We start from the raw sequence: 19,025 nt of genomic DNA, 5'->3' as shown, positions 1-19,025 counted from the left end.
GAAGTGCCGCATGTCTGCTGTCACAAGGTACTGCACGATCCCTCCAACTTCCCCCGCAGCCCTTTCTTCAGGATGTTAAGAATGCTTGCTGCTCTTGCACAGGACCAATTTCGGTTCCCAGCATCTGTCAGGCAGCTCACAACTGCCCGTAATTCTATCTCCAAGTACCCAGTACCCTCTTCTGGCTTCCATGGGCACTCACAGACTTGAACATACACAAACACACACCTACATACACATTTTAACAGCAGCTCCAATCTCCCTGCTTATAATGAGTCTGTTTATTTGTAGCTTATATCAGGTCTTTCCATCGTTATTCTGATGCTCCTTTACTCCTTTATCTACTAATCAATCACACAAATACCAAAATATGTCAGTGCTCATTCCTTAAATGCAAGGATGTATTTGTTTATCACATTTGCATGTCCTCCCGCATAAGCGGTTTCCTGAAAGTGGGTCTTGCTATATAGTCCAAGCTGGTCGTGAACTCATGATCCTTCTGCCTCGGCCTAACAACGCTGGGAGCACAGGGGTGCACCACCACACTCGGTCCCATTTCTCTTAACACAGTTTCTCCAAAACACACCTGGCACAGAATGAACTTAGAAGCTTCTCTCAGAAATGGTTAGCGGATGCTTGGTGTGGCCAGTGGTATACAACTTGCCAAGCATACCCAAGGCTCTGAGTTCAATCCCCAGGCTCAATTTTAAATTGACACAAAAACCTAAGGGGTAAGGATGTCCCCCTTGGGTCACCTGTTGTGGACATTTTGGCTTATGGTATGTGAACATGTTTGTGTTAAAATTCCAAGTTGGGGATTTTAGTTGTCCACTCCTATTAAGTGTCTCGTGCAGAGCCATGGTCTTTGCCTGGTGGAATTGGCTGAATTCTGAGGACTCTGAGGGGTAACGTGACAGCCCAGAGGAAGGAGGCGCGGCTGCTTGGAGGAGGGAGGGCTGCTTGCTGCAGGTTCATCCTGCTGCTGCGTGTGCTGTTTGCGGGTCACCCGGGCTTCTGGATTTCCGGACGACTGATACTGGTATTGCCCCCAAAAGGATCCTACAACCCTACCCAGCGGGAAGTAGCAGAGAGAACTCCACCCCCGTCCCCACTAACCTTTCCTCCTACCCGGTGTTGGGGGTTGGAAGGGAGGTAGAAGTGTTTAAGAACCCTAAATAAAGTAAGAAATCAAGGTCAACAGTCATTGCCTGTGTAACCTGTGAATAAGTCTCAATCTTTGTGTAAAGTTATAGTGAAGTATCAGAAATCTTTCTGAACTTGACCAACCCAATGAAATTGGCAAGCCTCTTCTTGAGGATGCCAGGGCTAACTTGTGTCCCTCCCAGCAGCAACACCAGTCCCCACGATGACGCCGGCTCGTGAGCACAGAGGCACCGTGGTGTCTGCGGATGACCAAGTACAGAAGCAAACTGCACTCGCCAAACACCAAGAGCAGAACACAGTACTCGAGGTTCTCTAAGCTGGGGGTGGGCATTTAGCTCAATGGCAGAGGGCTTGCCCAGCAAGTGTAAGGCCCTGGCTCAGTCCTCCGCAGAAAGTCTGCAGGCACATTATCAGACACCATCAATGGCCGTGTCCACGTGTACCACGTGCAGATGGAGGTACGATCTGAGCGCTGCGTTCTCAGGCGATCTGGACACACCACACACCTCGGCTGCACACTGCGTATCTGGTCTGGCACAGACCAAAGTATCGTATGCAGTGCATGACTTCATCTCTCTCAGGAGTAAGCAGATCCCACCTCATAAGCATCTCAAAATGCAGCAAGAATTCCTTGAAGTAAAGCACACGCCCAGCACACATGAGGCCCCAGGATGGACCCCTAGGGCCAGAGACAAGTAAAAATTCAGAACACAGAGGTACCTTTAATCCCAGAACTTTGGAGGCTGAAGAAGGTGGATCTCTGAACTCAAAGGCAGCCTGGTCTACACAGTGAGTTCCAGCTCAGTCAGGGCTTCACAATGGGACCATCTTTAAAACCATCTTTAAAACAAATGAAAAAAAAAAATCTCTAAACTGGTATTTCCTAAATCTTATAGCAATGATGAAGAATAGGTTTTTAAAGGCAATCCATGAAGCCAGTTGTTATGGGGGAGGAGGCAGAGGTTTGCTGAGCTGTGGCCTCAAGACTTCTATGAGAAGTCCAAGTGGCTCTCTCAATATCCACACAGGGAATTTCAGCACAAACCCTAGGCCCATCACGGAGTCCAACCAGATTAGACTTAGGTGATATAAGGCCAACTGCTCCAGTCAGCCTCAGCCACCAAAGCTCTCAAGGAACAACTGACTTTGAATTATTGGGAAGAGCCTTGCTGAATGCATCTCCGCCCTCCATAGTCCCTGGCACAAACTTTACTCACCATCTGTGTTCTAACTCAGCGTAGTATCTGGCGCCTGGTACCTGCTCTGGTCGGGTGCACAGGGCCACCTGTTACCATTACTGAGTACAGAGGCTCAGAGGAAACCAACTTGGAAAACAGACTGATCACCTTCATCTCTGCCAGAGAAATGCAATCTGCCCAAGACGCCATAGAAAGGTGCCAACCATCCTTGCAAAACTGTACCACACAATGTAAGGAGGCCAAAGTTTTTTAACCTGAAGACTTTAAGAGCCAGAAACTTTCTTGAGGCAGAGGCTCTAGCCCAGGCTGCCCTTGAACCTGGGTACTTAGGAATCCAACTCCTGACACCTCCCCCCCCATCTCAGACATCCTAGCACTGGGGTAACAGGTGTGTGCCAATATGCCCAGCCAAAAAATACCCCAAATATCTGTTCACTCAAAATCTATAATTTGCAAAACAAGAAACAAGTGACCGGAAACGAAAAAGGGCTGCCTAAGAGTCACAGCTCGCTGGTGGTTAAATCGGGACTAAGCACACAGGAGTGGGACAGAGCCCGGCATTCATTCCACTCACTCTCCTACCCTTCCCCAGGGGCCTGCAGACAGCACAGCTTGCAACTATCCCTCTGTTCCAGATCCACAAATGCGCGCTGCTCCCTCACCAAAATATATAACAAGACCCTGTTTCAAAAATAAAAAACCAATGGCTTGGAGAGATGGCTCCATGGTCAAGAGCTCTGGCTGCTCTTCCAGAGGACCCAGGTTCTATCTCTAACACCCACAAGGCAGCTCCCAAATGTATATAACACGAGTTCCAGAGGATCTGAAACTCTTTTGGGCTCCTCCGGCATAGCATGCACACAATGCATAAACATACATTCAGGCAAAAGAGAAACATACACACATAAATCTTCTTAGATAATAAATCCCCAAATACGGAAGACTCTTTTTCTAGTTACTGCTTTCTAATTTAATTCCACTATAGTCAGGGAACATACTAAATTTTTGATATTTTACTTTTTTATGTGTACGGGTGTTTTGGTTGCATGTATGTATGTGCACCACATAAATGTCTGGTACCCACAGAGGACAGGTTATCAGATCCCCTGTAACTAGAATTACAGACAGTTGTGAGCAGCCATGTATGTGCTGGGAATCAAATCCTGGTCCTCCAAAAGAGCAGCCAGAGCTCTTCACTGCGAAGCCATCGCTCTAGCTGCTCAATATCTTGAAAACTATTGAAAGTTTACTAATCAGGATTTGGTCTACCTGGTGAACATTTCTTGTGGATTTGAAAAAAGAATTCTACAGTTGTCGTGTGTACTTTTCTAGGAATGCCTATGTATATAACATATAAATATAGAACTTCTATGTATGACTTAGATCATGAGACAGTCACCAGTGTGGTCTTTTAAAGAAATAAGAGAACCATGCAGTCTTTTTATATTTCCAGTGATTTTCACTATTTCCTGAAAGCCTTAGCTTATATTTGCTTTCACTCTTCATCAATATGAAGAACCTCCTTCAGTAAGTATGCCTTGTTTGGGGGCTAGAATCTTCAACTTTATATCTAAAAATGTTTTTATCTCATCTTCTGTTTCGTCTTAGTTGCTTTTCTATTGCTGTGATAAAACACTGACATCAAAGAAACTTAACAGAAGAATGGCTTTAGTTTGAGCTTACAACTCCAGAGGGTTAGAGTCCGTGACAGAGCAGAATAGCTGCAGCAGCAGCTCAGACCTTGCATGTCAAGCACAAGCAGGTGACAGACCCTAACTTGAAAGGGCGGGAGTCTTGCCCCGGGGACATACTTCCTCCAGCAAGGCCACACTTTAAACAGTACCACCTGGGGACCAAGTATTCGAATGTCCAACAACTGTGAAGGAAGTCTTCAAACCACCGCATGCCTTTAAAGGACACTTCCACTGGGTAGGAAGTTGGCTGAGTCTCTCTGGCGATTAAGGTCTCACCCACCGTCTTCTGCTGTTGGAGGAATGACTCACTGCTATTTAGGCAGCTCATTATTGTTTTTCTCTTTCACTGTCACCAATACAAACATGTGTGATTTGTATTGTCCAGAAATGATTTTGCTATTATTACTCTGAGATAGCTTCACGTGTAACCGGCTGGCCTTGACTGGGCCTGTTATGTTGCCAGAGATGACCTTTACGGCAAGCACAATATCCCCACACCAGGAATGATTTTCTTTGATCTTTTCCTGCTTTGGCTGAGCTGCCTGTATTTAACTAAAACCCGCCTGTGGTAAGTAATGCCTTCATAGAAATACAATCCACATGCCATGCAGCCATCCATTGAAAGTGTACCAGGCAACGACTTTAGTATATTCGGTAACTCGGTTATGGTAAGCAAAGGAGAGAAGGAGATGCCTCAACTGACAGACGCTATGGTGTTTCAGTGGTTGGGCCCAAAAGACTCAGCAGAATCTGAAGGCTTTTTAATCTCTCTAAAGATGATGATGTTGGCCGATAGGCTGTCAGAAAGCCCTTAAACCAGAGGTTCTCAGCCTGTGGCTGGCAACCCCTTTGGGGTCACATATTAGATATCCTGCAATCAGATATTTATAATATGATTCATAACTAGTAAAATTACACTTATGAAGTAGCAACAAAATAATGTTCTAGTTGGGTCACCACAACATGTGTTAAAGGGTTGCAGCATTAGGAAGGTTGAGAATTTCTGTCTTAAAGGTAAGGAGCCCAGAACCAAAGCACTCAAGAAGACTTGGCATCTTGTTGCCACATGTGTCCTGTGACATAAATGCCAATGCATTTTCTCAAAGAACACCACAATTAAAAGGACAAGGGGAGTAGAGAGTACATTAGACTTTGGGCCAAGAAAATGAAAGAAGCCAAAGTCTGCTTCTAAAGTCTGAGTCCAGTCAAAACTAAGTCTAGGATACCAAATAAGTGCTCAGACCTTAAAGAAAAAGAAACCAGAAATAAGTAGGATAGACTAGAGGGGCAGTAAGCATCCGGGATCCCCCTGATGCCACCACTTCCCTTACGTCAGGACCACAGGCATGCACACCCAGCCTGGCTTTATTTTTTCCCCAGCTTTTTTTTTTAATTATTACAATTTATTCACTTTGTATCCCAGCTATAGCCCCCTTCCTCATCCTCTCCCAATCCCACCCTCCCTCATCTCCTCCCATGTCCCTCCCCAAGTCTACTGATAGGGGAGGTCCTCCTCCCCCCTCCATCTGATCCTATGAGGTCTCATCAGGACTGGCTGCATTGTCTTCCTCTGTGGCCTGTAAGGCTGTCCTCCCACCTCCCATCAGGGGGAGGTGATTAAAGAGCCAGCCACTGAGCTCATGTCAGACACAGCCTCTGTTCCCCTTACTAGGGAACTCACTTGGACACTGAGCTGCCCATGGTCTACATCTGTGCAAGGGTTCTAGGTTTTCTCCATAAATGGTCCTTGGCTGGAGTATCAGTCTCAGAAAAGACCCTTGGGCCCAGATTTTTTTGGTTCTGTTGCTCTCCTGTGGAGCTCCTGTCTCCTCCAGGTCTTTCTATCTCCCCCTTCTTTCATAAGATTTCCTGAACTTTGGAAATCAATGTGGCACTTTCTCAGACAATTAAAAATAGTGCTACCTCAAGATCCAGCTATACCACTCCTAGGCATATATCTGAAATATGCTCAAGTATACAACAAGGACATTTGCTCAACCATGTTCGTAGCAGCTTTATTTATAATATCTAGAATCTGGAAACAACCCAGATGTCCCTCGAATGAGGAATGGATACAGAAAGTGTGGTACGCTTACACAATGGAATACTACTCAGCAATTAAAAACAAGGAAATCATGAAATTTTCAGGCAAATGGCGGGAACTAGAAAAGATCATCCTAAGTAAGGTATCTCAGAAGCAGAAAGACACACTTATAAGTGGATATTAGACATATAATATAGGATAATCATATTAAAATCTGTACACCTAAAGAAGCTAATCAAGGAGGAGGACCCTAGGTAAGATCACACACAGAAAGGCAAACAGGATAGACATCGGAAGAGGGAGAAAACAGGGAACAGCCTATCTCCTTACTGGGCTCGGGGATCAGAACTCAGGTCCTCCAGCTTGGAGTAAGCACTGTCCTCACTGAAGTGCCTCCCAGTGCTCCATCATCACCTCATTCCTCTTTATGGATAATAACGTGCTCCTGAAAGGTCATCCTGTTCTCCTTATCCACTATGTGGGCATTATCAGCTGACAGGCATCCACTTGGGTTTCATGGCTGGGGCTATTACAGTGCTGCAAACATGCACATGACAGTTTTGATGTGGGCACCTAATTTTATTTCTCCTGGTGTGAGAAGGAGTGGAACCCCTGTGCCCACTGTTGCTTTTGGAGGAGGGTTGGAATGTGTACCAAAGGGCTCCACATCATGTTCCTCCAGCCGCATATGCAGTTCCCCTCACTGCAACCATCCTGTGGTACAGTGTCTCTCTCCCCAGCTCTTACCTGCACTTACTTGATGGCATCCTTTCATGTGCTTGCTGGTCGGATACATGTCTTCTTTGGAGAAACGCCTACTGAGATCCTTTGTCTATATTTGCATTTCTTGCTTCTTTATTATTGAGCCAGCAGCTTTTTGTTGTTTTTTAATTAAAAACAACAAAATGTATCATGTACCTTAGGCTGATCTCTCTGTACAGTAAAAGAGAACCTTGAGGGTTTGTTTGTTTGTTTGTTTGATTTGAGATGATGTCTCCTTCTGTAGCCCTGGCTGTCCTGGACTCACTGTGTAGACCAGGTTGGCCTCAAACTCAACGACCCACCTGTCTGCCTCTTGAATGCTGGGACTAAAGGTGTGCACCACCATGCCAAACCCCCTCTCTCTTTTTCCTTTTTTAAAGATTTCTTTTTATTTCATGTGTATGGAGTTCCACCTGCACGTGTGTCTGTGCTTACCATGTATGCCTGGCACCTGCTGAGAACACAAGAGGGTATTTCGGATCCCCTGGAACTATAGTTACAGATGGTTATGAGCCACCATGTGGGTGCTAGGAAGCAAACCCTGGTCTTCTGGAAGAGCAGTCAGTGCTCTTAACCACTGAGCCAGCTCTCTAGCCCCAACATTGAATTTCTGACCCTCCTTCCTTGAGTGCTAAGATCACAGGCATGAGCTACCGCTCCCTGTACATGTGGTGCTAAGGCTGTGCTCAGAGCTTCATGCATGTTAGGCAAGAACTCTACCAACTGAGCCATCTCTTCAATACCATTATTTCTTCAGATATTTTTCTATCTTGTTTTATTATCTGCTGCTGTGTAACAAAGCTCTCTATGCAAGCATGTCATTAAATTCACGAACTCTGTGTTATAATTCAAGGAGGGGGCTCAGGTGGCAAAGTGCTTGCCGTTCACATTTAAGACCCTGAGTTTTAATTCCCCAGCACCCACATAAAGATGAAGCATTGCCATGGCTTCTGTACCCCCAGCCCTTGAGGGAGGTAGGGAGGGGCTGGAAGCTCGCTGACCAGACAGTCAACAACCAGATGTTCCAGGCTTAGTAACAAGCCCTTTCCCAAAAAAAATAGAGCCCAACACTGACCTCTGCCCCAACATGCATATCCTGGGCACACGCACTCAAACCTCTGCATCTGGCCTTTAATACTCCGTGGTTCTCTTTTCTACCCTTTATTCCCCCCACCCAATTTACCCCCTATAACTAAATAGGAGAGAAAGAAGGATAGAGGGGAGAGAATGAGAAAGACAGAGACAGAGACAGAGAGATTCCTGAATCTTGTTTTTTTTTTTCTTGTTTCTTCTTTGAGGATAACTACTAATAAACCATAACCAAAACCCCTTAACGACCACCAGCCACCAACCCACCTCAAAACAAAAACGTATTCTTCTAATATTTCTGTGCTTTTTAAAGAAACCAAAATTCCAAATTTATTGCTGCACCCCTCTCCCTAGCAACACACACATTAAAAAAAAAAAAAATGGCTTCTGTGGCTTCTGTGAGCTTAGGGAATCGTCCCACACTGGAACACTATTTTAACTGCACCACAGGCTCCGAATTCCAAAGCTAAGACATGAAACTGCTGGAGCTGAAGAGATGGCACAGCAGTTAAAGAGCACCGGCTGCTCTTGAAGAGGACTGGGGTTCAGTTCCCAGACCCACACAACAGCTCACAATTGCCTGCAACTCCAGTCCAAGGGATCCAGTGCCTTCTTCTGGCCTCCACAGGCACTACATGTAGTGTACAGACATACAAGTAGGCAAAACACACATATAAAAATACAATTTAATTTTTTTAATCAAACTTGGAAACACTACACTTCCATTCAGGCAAACTTGTAAATACTAACACTTCACTATCAGTGTTCTTCAAAACTTCTTTTAAATTAGATTGATTTTATTTTACGACTAAAAGTGCATGCATGATGCATGCCATGTGCAGTATCCACAGAGGTCACAAGAGGGCACTGGTTCCCCTAGAACTGGAGTTTCACGCAGTTGTGAGCTGCTGTGTGGGTGCTGGGATCTGAACCCAGGTCCTGTGGAGAACAACCAAAGTTCTTACCTGCTATAGCATCTCTCCAACACCCTTCAAAACTTTTTAAAATTATGGGCCAAGTCATATGTGTTACTACTCTGAGCATACATGTAAAAAGATTACTGAAGCAGGCAAATAAAACCCAGCCAACCCCACATGTGCGTTCAGTAGGCACCTACTTCCCTGGCAAGTTGGTACAGACTTTATGTCCTTCACCAGAACAGAGAACAATGTTTTTAACTCCCCCCGCTTTACAATCAATACTGATTGATAACATGGAAAGTACTATTATCTGTTTCTGGCACCCATAACGTGTACTTGCCTTCAACACACACTTGATACCCTGGCTAAATTGGAGCCCCCTTTCCCAGAGCGAAGGTTTCCTGAGTTCTAACAACACTCTCAAGCACACACTTGGGGATGCTAAGGCAGGAGGACTAGGGGTTCAGGACAACCTGGGCATCCTAGAGAGACACTGCCTCAAACATGAGTCTCACTCCAACTATCTTCTCTCACACTCACCTGTACTGGCTCCTCAAACTCTGGGTTTTTACTATGTTTTCTGCAGTTACTGACTGTATGTGTGCCATGTATAGCATGCACATGGCAGAGCACATATAGAGTAAAAAATCAACCTGCAGGTGTTGGTCTCCTCCCACCGAACCCAGGTCCTCAGGCTGGGTGGCCTGAACATCTATTTCCCAAGCCACGTCACCCTCAGCCTCAGACGCTCTTGAAGATGCTGAGAGGCACAGTTCCTTTGTTATGGGGCCACTATCCAGCTGGCAGAGGGCTGTGATTAAAACCATCCTGATTATTCTTTAACCAGGTTCTATAAAGTGAAGGTAACTAAATGCCCTCTAGTGCTTAAGTAAATTCTCTAAGGGCTCACTCCTGGGTACACACTCTGGCTGTTTCACCCTGTGATGATCCGAATGAAAATGGTCCCTATAGGTTCATGTTTGAACGTCTGGTCCCCAGTTAATAAACTGTTTGGGAAAGATTAGGAGGTGTGTTCTTGTTGGAGTAGGTATGTCTCTAGGGAGTAGGCTCTGAGGTTTCAAAGGCTCAGGTCAGGCTCAGAGTCTGTCTGCCTCTTTCTCTGCCTGTTGGCTACCTGCAGACCAGGATGCAAAGCTCTTACTAGCTACAGCACCATGCCTGTCTGCTCCCGCCATGATAAGGACTAATTCTCTGAAACTATAAGCAAGTCCCTGATTAAATTCGTTCTTTTATAAGAGTTGCCTCAGTCAGTGTCTCTTCAGAGCAGCAGCTAAGCGATTAGCTAATAAAGAACACACACCTCTGCTAGGGTCCCAGTGTCCCTGTGTCACATGACAGGGCATGAGAAGACGCTTCCTTACCTCCTCAAGCGCAGTGAAAAAACACTCATCCCCACTCTGTATTAAATGTCTAGAAACATAACAGTAGAGGCTAGGGAGACTCCTCAGTGGTTAAAGTTCTTACTACATGAGCATAAACAGAGTTCAGATCCCCCAAATTCAGTGAATCTGGAGCCACCATGTATTCAGATGTCAACTGCTTACTGACTCTTCCTGAGCAAGTCCTCACATAACCGAAGTGATGCTGTGCAACCGTGCCTCCCAAACTACCCTTGATTGGCTAAATAAAGTTGCCTGCCTACCTTGGTTGGGCAGAAGTGAGGTGGGGGGAGCTAAGGGCCAAAGGCTTGGAGGAGGTCAGGGGATTGCAAAAGGGAGAAGAGAAAGAAAGCAAGCAGAGTCGCTATGGGTTAGCACGGAGAAGGGTGGCCGGGAAAAGCCTGCTCTGAGGAGCAGCGTGGCTGGAAAGCAGCAGCCCAGATGGAAAGCATGTGCAAGTATTTATTAGATTTTTGGATGGGAACTAGCCCAGACAGGAATGATTAGAGCAAATGGCACGGGATGTGGGGCTGGATGATACCAAGATAGCTTAGGGGGTTAGTTCCGCCCAGTGCCAGTGTACAGGCATAAAGAAGCTAACAAGTATCTGTGTCTTTTATTGATGTGACAGCAAGTTAAAAAATAACCGCCCAAATAAGTATATGTATTAGTAGTAGATATTATTAATAGCCCTTTCACTACTACACCGAAACCCATGTACATGTTAGGCAGAGTGACAGCCTGCCTGTAATTCCAGCCTCAGAAGGTGGAAACCGAGGAACCTCAGAACAAGCTGCCCACTGGGACCTGTACTGGGGAGGTCTGTTCTGACTCACAGATTCTGCCTCCATGAATAAGTTTGAAGAACAATGGGGAATAATTCCCAATATCAACACTGAACCTCCTCAGGCATAACATATACTCCTGCCCACACATGTGAAAAATCATGTTCATACACACACACATACACACACACACACACACACACACACACACACACACACGAATGATGACCTGAATTTGGTCCCCAGAATCCAAATAAAGTAGAATGAGAAAGCTGATTCCACAAATTTGTCCTCCAATCTCCCACACACATGCTGGCACACACACCCTCTACAATAAATGCATTGGTTTGGTTTGTTTTGTTTTAAGATTGGGTTTCTCTGTGCGGCTCCATCTGTCCTGGAACTCGCTCAGGCTAGCCTTTAACTCAAAGATCCACTTTTCTTAGGTGTAATATTCCAAAGAAGAGCTGCAAGGCCCCTGTGCCAAGATGGGTAGTAAGCAATTTGGTTTCTTTAAAAACCCAGTTATGAGCCAGGCATGGTGGTGCACACCTGTAATCCTAGCACTCAGGTAGGCAGAGGCAGGCAGATATCTGTGAGTTTGAGGTCAGCCTAGTCTACAAATCAAGCCCAGGACAGCCAAGGCTATGCAGAAAAACCCTGTCTTAGAAAGCCAAAAAGCAACAAAGAAGCAGTCAGGCTTTTTGTTTGGTTTGCCTTTTTTGTTTGTTTGTTTTTTGAGACAGGGTTTCTCTGTGTAGCCCTACCTGTCTTGGACTCACTTTGTAGACCAGGCTGGCCTCGAACTCACAGCTATCCACCTGCCTCTGCCTTCCTAGTGCTGGGATTAAAGGCATGTGCCACCATGCCTGGCCAGTCATGCTATTTTTAAAATGTGATTTCAGAAGCAGCCGGCTCTCTGAATTCGAGGCCAGCCTGGTATACAGATCAAGTTCCAGGACAGCCAAGGCTACACAGAGAAACCCTTTCTGTGGTGAGGTTGAGGGAACAAGGACACGGGATGGGCCACGTATGATATGAAGATGCTGGGGGGTATGCAGGTGAATTTAGAGGGAGGAAAGGGCAAGGGAAAATGATGTAATTATAATTTAAAAAATGAAATGCATTTTAAAATTAAAATAAAGTGGTTTTTATAAGCAGCAGCCTGACTGCCTCTGCCTCTCTAATGCTGGGTTTAAAGCAAAGCACACACCTTTAAACCCAGCACTAGAGAGGCAGAGGCAAGCAGATCTCTAAGAATTCAAGATCAGCCTGGTCCATATGAGTTCTAGGACAGCCAGGGCTACACAGAAACACCCTGTCTCTTAAGATCTCTGTCACTGGGCTGGAGAGATGGCTCAGAGGTTAAGAGCACTGGCTGTTCTACCAAAGGTCCTGAGTTCACATTCCCAGCAACCACATGGTGGCTCACAGCCATCTATGATGAGATCCTGTGCCCTCTTCTGGCCGCAGGTGTACATGCAGGCAGAATAATGTATAAATAATGTGTTTGGCTTAAAAAAAAAAAAGATCTCTGTCACATCCAATCCAAGTAAGACATATTTTGTGCAATGGTTGGAAACACCCCTATCTCCACTTTCCCTTTGTAATTCGAGTATTATTCTGGAATGGCAGTGCATGTTCTCAAGATTGGGACATCAGAATCTGAAAACTGAACAGAGCCTAGGCAAGTTTAGCTCAGTGCTGGGCAGAGCAAAGTCATGGGTTCGATCCTCAGCATCACACACAGACTGGACAGACAGCAAAACAAAGCATACCTCTGGTTTACCACAAGTAAGAGTTTTTTTTAACTTTTTTGTTTCCTGTGGGTTTTGAGGAAAGGCCCCATACTGCAACCCAGTCTGGCCTTGAAATTGTAGGCAATTCTCCTGCCTCAGCCTAATTGTTGGGAGCCACCACATCCAGCTTTTCAAAATAAAATGAATTCATCTTCTAGAAAGGCCACAAAGAAAAGGACAGAAAACACCAAGTGCTAGCAAGGCGCTAGACCCAGAATCCCCACCCGCTTCAGTAGTAGGCATGCCAAGTCATGCAGAAGGGGTGAAAATCCACACACATTCTACAACCCGGCAGACCCAAAGCCTGCTCTTAAAAGACTCCTCACAGGTATGTGTACATTTGTCACCAGAAGACATGTACCAGAACACTCCTAGTAGCACATAGTAATTCATAACGGCCCTACCTGGGAAAATACAGAATATTCAACAGCAAGAATAAGGAAATTAAATTACGTTCCCGTCAACAGAACAGCATGCAACAGCACAGTCTGCAACACGATACAAGCATGCTCACATATTCAGCAGCCAGACAAAGGCTTGGGAGCTGCTCAGTTGGTAAAGTGCTTGCTGGGCAGCACGCGGGCACGTCCTAGCCCCAACACCACATAAAGTCAACTGTGGAAGCACATGTTTCTAGTCTGCTCTACGGAGGCAGGCAGGAGGGTCCCGGGAGTTCCCTGGCCACACAGCTTAATCAGCGAGTTTCCGGTCCCAGTTAAAAAAAAAAAGACACACAGCTGAGAAATGATTTATAAACAAGAGCACACACATACACAAGAACACACACACACACACACACACACACACACACACACACACAGTTTAAGCCAAGCAGAAGCCAGATATAGCAGTGTAAACCTGTAACACATACACACATAATAAAAGGTTTAAAATATGTACATGAATAGATAAACAACAGGCCAGGACATAGCACAGTTGCTAGTGTTTACCTTCCAGGCATGAGGTACTGGGTTCAATCTCTACGACCACAGAGCAGGAAGCATGGGAACTTGGGAAACTGAGGCAAATAGACTGCTGTGAGTTTGAAGCCAGTATGGACTACAGAGACCGTCTCAAAAAGAAACTCTGGAGGCTGCTCAGAGGCAGAGCAGCTGTCCCAAGTGCACAAAGCCCTGAGTTCTATCCCCAGCACTACAAACCCAAAATATGAATTTAAAGGTTTTTTAAAGCACATGCACTGTACAACCGTTTACATAAAACAAAACAGTGGCTCATTTTGTGGGAGAGGCAATGACCGGAAGAAGGCATGGATGGGTGGGAAGCCTCTGAGTGCTGAGAATATTGCTTCCCAGCAGGGAATTTGAAGCAATTTGAACGGGTGCCGTGTTCAGTTTGAAACAAGCAAGCGATGCGGAGCATCACAGCAGCGGAGTTACCGGGCAGCTCCAGCACGGAGCCCACACCTGAACCCTTGCACACTAGCTAGTGTGACTTTGGGCAAGTTATTTAAGCCTGCTGCTGCAGTTGTTCATCTATAAAGTGTCCCTAATCCTCAGAAAAATTTTGCCAGCTTCTTATGTCTGTCCACCATCCAAGGCCATCAGCTGAGGTGGCAGAAGTTAAAGCAACAAGAAATACCAGACCCTCACACCAAAGGCTGAGACAAGAGGAGGGAGGGAGGGAGGAAAGAAACAAACATCACTAAGAACTTAATTTAGTGAAAAGGGTACTTTACCATTTATTTATGAAACCAGGTCTCAGTAAATGGCCCACACTGCCCTCTAGTTCAAGACCTTCTGGACCCCATCTCCCAGGTTCTGGGATTCCAGGCGTGCACCACCACACCTGACAATTCTGACAATGTTTTAAATAAACAATTATTTCATGTTGCTAAGAAAAGGTCTTTTCATGGGTCCATCTAAATGGACATTTAATGGGGCATTAAAATTATGCATACTGGACAACAGTCATCCAAAGCACGGGTGAAATCCCTATGACATTAAATCCCAGCTGCCCCTCCAGTGCCCAGGTCAGTACCTAGCATAGAGAAGGCATTTAAAAGAAATATTTTAAATTAATAAAATTACCGGAATGCAATTTATTATCACTGGCCTGTCCTCTGCTCTGGGACCCTGCCAGTCAACAGAGCTCGTCATACCTCCCCAGCTTCCCTCCTGCCCTATCAGGTTCCACAGGCCGAAGGGCCACAGCTCCGCCCTTGCCTGTGGTGGTGGAAACAAATCGTATCAGTGTCACACACGATCAAGTAGTGAGTCCAAGATAAACAAAGACCCGGCAATTTGGCCTTTCCAACCAGATCTACATCCCACTCCTTGGCAGGAGCCTGAAGCCACAGCCTTACCATGACCCCTTCCTCCTCACACCACCACACCCAGGAAATCAGAAACAGCTCTCCCTCCATGGCGGGTCCACTATACCTACTGTATTTAAAGCAAACAGGCTTTCTTCTCCCAGGAAGACACAGCTTAGGTTGGTTACATGACACCATGTCTCAAAAAAAAAAAAAAAAAAAGGCTTCAGCATGTATCATTAAAAGTTTATGTTCCAGGGCTGGAGAGAGGGCTCAGAGGTTAAGAGCACTGGCTGCTCTTCCAGAGGTCCTGAGTTCGGTTCCCAGAGACCACATGGTAGCTCACAACCATCTATAGTGAGATCTGGTGCCCTCTTCTGGCCTGCAGGTGTACATGCAGACAGAAGACTGTATACATAATAAATAAATCTTTTTTAAAAAAAAGCTTATGTTCTCAGAAGGTGCACAGAACATGTGTGCACATAGGGGAAGTCACCTAGACTTAGGAAGCACGTTCTCTCACAGTCCTCTATCTTCTGGACAAGTCACTTTCCTTTTTGTTTTGTTCTGTTTTGGTTTTTTTGTTTTGTTTTGTTTTGTTTTGTTTTTTTGATACAGGGTTTCTCTGTGTAGCCTTGGCTATTCTGGACTCACCTTGTAAACCAGGCTGGTCTCGAACTCACAGAGATCTGCCTGCCTCTGCCTTCCTGAACGCTGGGATTATAGGTGTGCACCACCACAGCCAGCTCTGGACAAGTCACTTATCCTTGCTGGGTTTACTTCCTCAATCAAAAGTGAGGGGTTGAAGCCAGACACTGTGATATCCCCCTTTAATTCCAGGCCCTGGAAAGCAGAGGCTAAGGAATCTCTACGACTTTGAGACCAGCATAGTGTGTGCATTAGGCATTCATAACTGCCACAAAAAACTTCTATAAGAAATTACCAGAGCAAGGCATTGTGGTGCATACCTTTAATCCCAGCACCCAGGAAGGCAGAGACAGGCAGATCTCTATGAGTTCAAGGCCAGCCTGATCTACAAAAAAAATTACCTGAAGCCAGGCATGTGGCAAATGCCAATTATTGTAGCACCCGAGAGGCTAATACAGGAAGATCATTAAGTCCAGGCTACCTTGGCCTACAAATGAGGGAGGCACTGTCTTAAGAGAGAGAGATAGAAGAGAGACAGAGACAGCAAGAGAGAAAGGAAAGGTCAGCAAGATGGCTCAGCAGGTGTTTGCCATGCAAGCTTGATGGCCTGACTTTGCTCCCCAGACCCATATAAGTGTGGAATGAAAGAACTGGCTTCCCAAAGCTGTCCTGCACCTCCCTGCACACCCACAGCACACGCATACGCAGTAATAACAAATAACCTTCTTTTGTTGTTTGTCTGCTTTTTTCCACATGGGTTTCTCTATGTAACAGCCCTGGCTCTCCTGGACCTGCTTTGCAGACCAGGCTGGCCTCGAACTCACATTGATCTGCCTGCTTCTGCCTCCCTGGGCGCTTGAATTAAAGGTGTGTGCCACCTACCCGTGGCACAAATAACCTTTTTGTTGTTGTTTTGGTTTTTTTGAGACAGTATTTCCCTGTTTAGCCCTACCTGTCCTGGAGCTCACTCTGTAGACAAGGCTGGCCTCAAAATCAGAGACCTGCCTGCTTCTGCCTCCCCAAATGCTGGGACTACATGCATGCACCACTGCACCCGGTACATAACCATTTTTAATAATTTAAAAAAATATTTATTATATATATATATATATATAGGTGTTCAGCATGTACGTCTGTGAGGGGTGTTGGATCCTATGAAAGTGGAATTACACAGTTGTGAGCTGCCATGTGGGTGGTGGGAATTGAACCCAGGTCCTCTGGAAGAACAGCCAGTGCTCTTAACCACTGAGCCATCTCTCCAGGCCCCACATAACCATTCTTTAAACACAGTATATATGATTTTTTTCCAGGTCTATGAATGGTACTAAACTGCCACACAAGTTATAGAAATAGAAACAGCCTGTGTCCTGCTGAGTGCTTACGTGTAACAACTCTACAGTCCTAAACCTTCTTCAGGCTGTCTCACCACACAGTCCAGCTGACTAGGAACTCCGTGTACTCCAGGCTGGCCTCAGAAGCCCACGCCTCCTGCCTCAGCCCCGAAATGTGAGGGCTGCAGGCATGCGCCGCCACAACACCTTCGATAATCTTTGCAGTCTATCTCTACTAGCTCTACGCTCAGTTTGAAGACGATGAAAGTAACTGAGCGCGTGCTCTGCGGGCAGCGCTTGAGCCCACGAGTGTCTGATGCAGCTAGCCCTAGGCTGTGTCTGGGATCTAGCTGGAAGAGCCTGAGATAGTACAAGCCAGTGCCAGCCAGGAAGGGGATGTCGGCAAAAGAGTCTCACAGACTTTTTGCCAAACGCTATGAGAAAGTCTGAAGGGATTCATCAACCCCAGTCCTGGTGCTCCACATTGACTAGCAATACACACGCAGACACACCTCCCCGCCTGGTTCACCACTAGGCACCGTACCGCCCAACAGCTACTGAGACCACCTAAACCAACAGCCATCACCAAGGCCAGGCTGGAGAAAGGAGAGAAAACGAACGTGGGCACGCCAGCTCCCAATTCCTGCAGTGGCCAGCTCTAAGAGGCGGCCTCCCGCGTGGAGACCGGGAGTCATCAGACAGAGCCCAAAGTAGTTTAGCCAGCCAACCGCTCACGCCCCAAACACCGGGCCGACCGAACCAAGCACAAGTGGCCGCTGCCTGTCAAAAAACAAACACCCTCCGCGGCACCTGAAAGGGAAGGCTGCTGAAACTTTATCCCCACGCCGCTGACCTTTCTCCGATCAGTCTGTGGAAGGAGAAGAAAGCAGACAGGGAAAGGAGGGAGGTCGAAAGCACGGCGCGCCGAGCCCCGGGTGGAGGGCTACCGTCTTCTCAAGGGTGATGCAACAGGGTCAGACAGAGGAGGAGCTGCCTCACGGAGGGGGAGAGCCAGCGCCGGCGCTGCCAGCGAGGGACAGCGGCAAGCGGCCCCGGGTGGCAGGGCGAGCCCCGGAGCGGCGGCCGGGCGGCTCGGGAGGCGGGAAGGGGCCTCGGGAGCTGGGCAGCGGGGGGAGCCGGCGGGGCTGGGCGGGCCGGGGGTGGAGGCGGGGGACCGGCGGGCGCTGACAGCGGCCGGCGGGAGTTGAGCCGGGGCCGCCGGGGCCTGACGGACGCCGGGGCTCGGGAGGGGAGCGGGGTGGCGGGGTGGCGCGCTCACCGGGACAGGTGCTTCAAGATCTGCTTCTTAATGATGCCGGCCATGCCGCAGCCGCGGCCCGCGTGGACGGCAGGCGGGCAGCCGGCCGTGGCCTCCTCGGCTGGGGAAGGGAGGCGGCCCCTCACCTCGCCGCGGCGCGGGCGCCGACCGCCGTAGCCGCGGCGGCCGCCATGGCGTCCGGTCGCCCCTGCCGCAGCGCCCGGAGTTCCGCCGCGTTCCCCCCGCGCCGCCCGTCCGCGCGGCGCCGCAGCCTCCCGCGGAGGAGAACCGCGACCGCGCGCCGCCCTCCCGGCTCCCCCGAGGCGACAGCGCGCGGCGAGGGGCGGGGACGCGCGCGCCGGCGGCACAGGCGCACGGGGCGAGGGGCGGGACGGCGGAGGCTCCCGAGGCGAGCGGCGAGGCCGCGGGAGGCGGGGCCTGCGGGGGGCGGGGCCTGCGGCGGGGCGGGGCTCACTCTGCGGAAAGCTGGTGGCGGCGCTCGCCTTGGCTCCAAACTATCTTGGAGACAGAGGCAGGCAAATCTGCGAGTTCGAGGCCAGCCTGGTCTATATAGGGAGGTCCAGGTCAGCCGGGATTACATTGAGAGACCTTGTCTCCAAAAAGTAAAAAATGAAAATACGCAAGTGCCCTCTGGGTGGA

The 19,025-nt window shown here is 47.7% G+C and overlaps 1 protein-coding gene across 1 annotated transcript in view; it reads right to left on the bottom strand.

The window, feature by feature from the left end:
• Bltp3a (bridge-like lipid transfer protein family member 3A) overlaps positions 1–18,731 on the bottom strand; it is a 50,146-nt gene extending 31,415 nt beyond the window's left edge. Inside the window, exon 1 of the mRNA XM_021630086.2 lies at positions 18,387–18,731. Coding sequence (XP_021485761.1) covers positions 18,387–18,430 — 44 coding nt within the window. The 5' untranslated portion in view covers positions 18,431–18,731. The remainder of the gene's footprint in view (positions 1–18,386) is intronic.
• Between the last annotated feature and the right edge of the window lie 294 nt (positions 18,732–19,025).

The sequence above is a fragment of the Meriones unguiculatus genome, chromosome 16 (assembly GCF_030254825.1).
Source record: "Meriones unguiculatus strain TT.TT164.6M chromosome 16, Bangor_MerUng_6.1, whole genome shotgun sequence".
Lineage (NCBI taxonomy): Eukaryota > Metazoa > Chordata > Mammalia > Rodentia > Muridae > Meriones > Meriones unguiculatus.
Note: the sequence above shows the minus strand (reverse complement) of the source record. Positions and strands in the feature narration are given on the sequence as shown.